Source organism: Austrofundulus limnaeus, unplaced genomic scaffold (genome assembly GCF_001266775.1).
Source record: "Austrofundulus limnaeus strain Quisiro unplaced genomic scaffold, Austrofundulus_limnaeus-1.0 Scaffold1296, whole genome shotgun sequence".
NCBI lineage: Eukaryota > Metazoa > Chordata > Actinopteri > Cyprinodontiformes > Rivulidae > Austrofundulus > Austrofundulus limnaeus.
Window position 1 is genome coordinate 44,869 of NW_013953698.1, and position 3,804 is coordinate 48,672.

Below are 3,804 nucleotides of genomic sequence, written 5' to 3' on the forward strand. Positions count from 1 at the left end.
TTGGAGGACAGGAAAGAGACACAGACAAACACAGAAGAACTGGTCCAGGACTGGTCCAGGTGCACCTTCTTCTGGAAGAGACAAAGATAAAATATGATAGAAAAAATAACAATAAACATGTAGAGAAGAGAGACTAAAGACAACAGCAGAGTGAGGAAATGTGCTCAGTTTGTGCTCCAGCAGTCTAAGTCTATAGCAGCAGAAATGAAGAATAATTCAGGAAACCTAAGTCTAACTATAGGATTTATCAAAAAGGAAAGTCTTCAGTCTAATCTTAAAAGTAGACAGAGTGTCAGCCTCATGGACAGAAACTGGAAGTTGGTTCCATAAGAGATATAGACCCCAACTGAATGATTTAAATTTGAAGAAGAAGAATTTCAAAGCATAGTGTCTCCTTTGAGGTTAATTAGCCATGGTGGCCATCTTGAATCAGGTTTACTTCTAAATTTAACCAGTTCTACATCTGATTTCTTTGAATAGTTTCATTACAATTTGTTCAGTGGATAGAATTTGTCAAATTACCATTTAATCAAATTAGATTTAATTCCATGTCATTCAGTAATGTTAAAACACAGCTGAATACAGTTCAGTTAAAGGGGCAATATCATGTAAAATCAACTTTTTTGAGTTTTTTATCATGTTATAATGTTGTAGGAGGATTTTACTTAATGAAGAGTCGCTAAATTATAAGATTTTCTTATAATCTATTACAGAATAAAAGGGGTACCACCTGTGCCACACAAACTCGCCAGGTCTCTCCCTTCCAAGTCCGTTCAAGCGCCCGAACTCTCTCTCACCACCTCAGCTGAGCACACCACCAAACACATAGAAAGATGTTCTTTCCTACCATTCTGACGTAAACCAGGTCAGATCTGCCGCAGGGTACCAGGAGATTTGAGCGAGGATGGTCACCAGTGCCGCTCGGTCTCAGGAGGTCCCGCTCGGGTGCAGCTGGAAACGCCGAGGCTGTCTGGGTCGGCTTCACTCCAGGAGGAGGCGGTTGGTCCGGGTCTCGATGGATCGGATCGAAGTTCTGATCAGCTCAATTTCCCGAACAAATCACGTTCTTAAGCTACAAAAATTAGCTAAAGACCATAAATGAGATTGTATGTTAGGCATGTCTTTGAAGGTAGTTCGTGGGTCATTATCTCAGCAGGGGACACAGTCGCTTAGGGTCAGGATGTAGATTATAAACCCACTTCTGGAGACTTTCCGTCTGGCCAAATGCTTGGTTCTTTGTTGTAAATGGCCATTTTGAACACTTAAAAGGGATCTCACAACAGGGCTTAATCAATGGAAGGTTGCAGTTCCTGTTTATTTTAGCATTTGTAGACAGTGGAGACAAAGGGTGAGGACAAAGGAGAAAGCCATTGTTCTCTACAGATATGGGAGGAGGGGGAGGCATTGATTCAAAGTTCTTGCGTGAAACTGTTTTCTTACGTTCCTGCTACAATGTTATATTCTCACAAAAAACATGCCCAAAGCCTTGCTCTGACTCATTCATGCATGTTTCAGAAATCCTGCAGCGTTTTTAGGAAGCCATGCTGAGGAGCAAAACGACAGGTGGGGACCAGAAACGCCCCTGGGACATGTCTTTAAGCCAAGCTTCCTCATGGCAGAGCGCCCCTTCCACACACCCCACCCATGACTCCTGCAGGCTCTCGGGTGAAAGTGAAACTTAAACTGTCTGCTGAGCTCCACTACTTCTCTTTTCAGATTCAAAATACCTTTGGAGAAAATGTATTTTCAGATGCCAAGTAAACTGTATCATGGCAGGCCCCCCTCGCGAGCGCGCCCTCTCCCACAAAATGGATGAGACAGGAGCGGAAGGTGGTTCTTAAAGACACAGAGGCCAATTTCAAGGCATTTAAAAGAGGAAGTGATGAGAAGATAGGTTTATTTTCTATTTAAACATAAAAACAGCATTTTAATAACAGCTAAAGGTGACATAGATACTTTATTATGGTATGGTATTTAAATGTATGTCTGAGAAACACATAATATCGCCGCTTTAATATATTGATTATTATTAATAATAAAAACGTTGGAATAAAAATGACTAAACTTAAAAAAATGAAACAATACCCCAGTAAGACCCCACCAAAACATGTTCATCTCATGAAGGGGAAGAAGTTGAACTGGACACATGAACACATGCTGACATCTTTCCCAGAAGAACCATTCCATTAGGACTGTGGTTGTTTTGAAATAAAATCCATCACATCCTCATACTTTGATAAAAGTAATCTGCGGTTTTCAGACAAACTAGTCGGAATAGTTTCAACTGTCAGGGGTGTGTGATGCATCCCTGTTATAATGCCTGGAATGTTATTAGAGGTGCGTTTATGCCACAAAGAAACAGTTTCCTTGTCGATTCACCTGCCTTGCATCAATTCTATAAAGAGAATCACATTTCATAGAAGGAATGCAAAAACTGTCCACCTCACATGTCAGCGTTGTTTTCATCAAACCTTGTAAAACTGCAGTGATATTACACACGATGTTGCAGGATCATTATGTACATTTAAGAAAATGACAAAAGTTTGTTTGCTAAAGAAATACGAAACAGTATAAGGTGTGTCTATCTAAACTGTTGTTCTAGAGGGATTAGATGTTCTTGTCTTTTGTTTTGTTAATAACAGATTTTTTTGTTAGATGAACTTATTCTAGAAAAAAGGGGCAGATAATATAAGATTTTTTCTTCTCTCTGCTGCCTTTCATTTCATTTTATTTGTGATTTTGATTTGCACATATATTTTTTCTCTCATTTTTTATGTTTTTCTTTTTATTGTATATTGTATATAATTTTTTTGTTTTGTTTTAATGAAATGAATAAAAAACTGAAACTGAAGAATCAGGTTGACCTCAAACATTAATCAGTTGTAGATTTCTATCTAGTTAACATTTCCTGAAAGTTTTATTGAAATATGTTTAGCTGTTCATGAGATATTTTTGCTAAAATGGTACTGGGTAAAAAATAAAGATGAAGAGTTATAGAGCAAAGCTCATTTATTTAAGACAAGGCAGTAATTTATTTTTCTTCTTGTTTTTCAGCTAATAATCAAACGGCTGCAGCTAAAATGAAGAAAGAGACGATGTTCTTTGTTTGCCCGTCACTGGAAACTATCTGGTCAAGAAAACCACAAAATGTTTTTCTAGAATCTCAGACTTTCCTGCACGCTGCTTACTGTTTGTTTTCTTTCATGCATAAATCCTGATCGTATAAGCAACCAATGTTAAGACCAGTTTGAAGTGTGAAATAAAAATAGATCCTAATGCTCTCCTTTCATTGCATTTCCTGTCAATATTTTGCAATTTGTGCTTCTTGACAAAAACCATCAGTTCATTTACAGACTGAGTGTGTTCGGTCATTAATCCTTTCAGGTCCTAACTTTCAGTTCAGATTAATTCATCAGTTGTAATTCCTGTTTTTTATGGTCATAATTAAACCAAAGTCTGGCTTGTTTGAAACTGACTCACAATGAAAATATTTTTACGGTAAGTTGACAGCGCCTCTCCCTCTGACCACTTTTAGTTTTATGTGACTTCACTTCTTCATTTTTTTTGCATATTTAGTTTATTTGTGCTCTTTATAAAATGTTGCAAAGTCATTATACTTGTTTACAGTTTAATGCCACGAAGCCTAATGGCATTAACACCATTGTTTTCATTTTCCTTGTTTTACGGTTGAACTACTTCTACATTCTTTCTGATGTTTAAGCCGTTCATATTTCAAAACGTGGGCAGCATAGCAGAGCAGTGGTTAGAGCTGTCACCTCACAACAAGGTCATAGCATGACCTCC

The 3,804-nt window shown here is 37.8% G+C and overlaps 1 protein-coding gene across 1 annotated transcript in view; it reads left to right on the forward strand.

Annotated features, from left to right (window-relative positions):
- The window catches only part of LOC106534881 (rhotekin), a gene marked incomplete at its 5' end in the record, with an annotated part of 16,235 nt that extends 12,946 nt beyond the window's left edge, over positions 1-3,289 (forward strand). Inside the window, 1 exon segment of the mRNA XM_014031658.1 lies at positions 3,055-3,289. Coding sequence (XP_013887112.1) covers positions 3,055-3,058 — 4 coding nt within the window.
- Between the last annotated feature and the right edge of the window lie 515 nt (positions 3,290-3,804).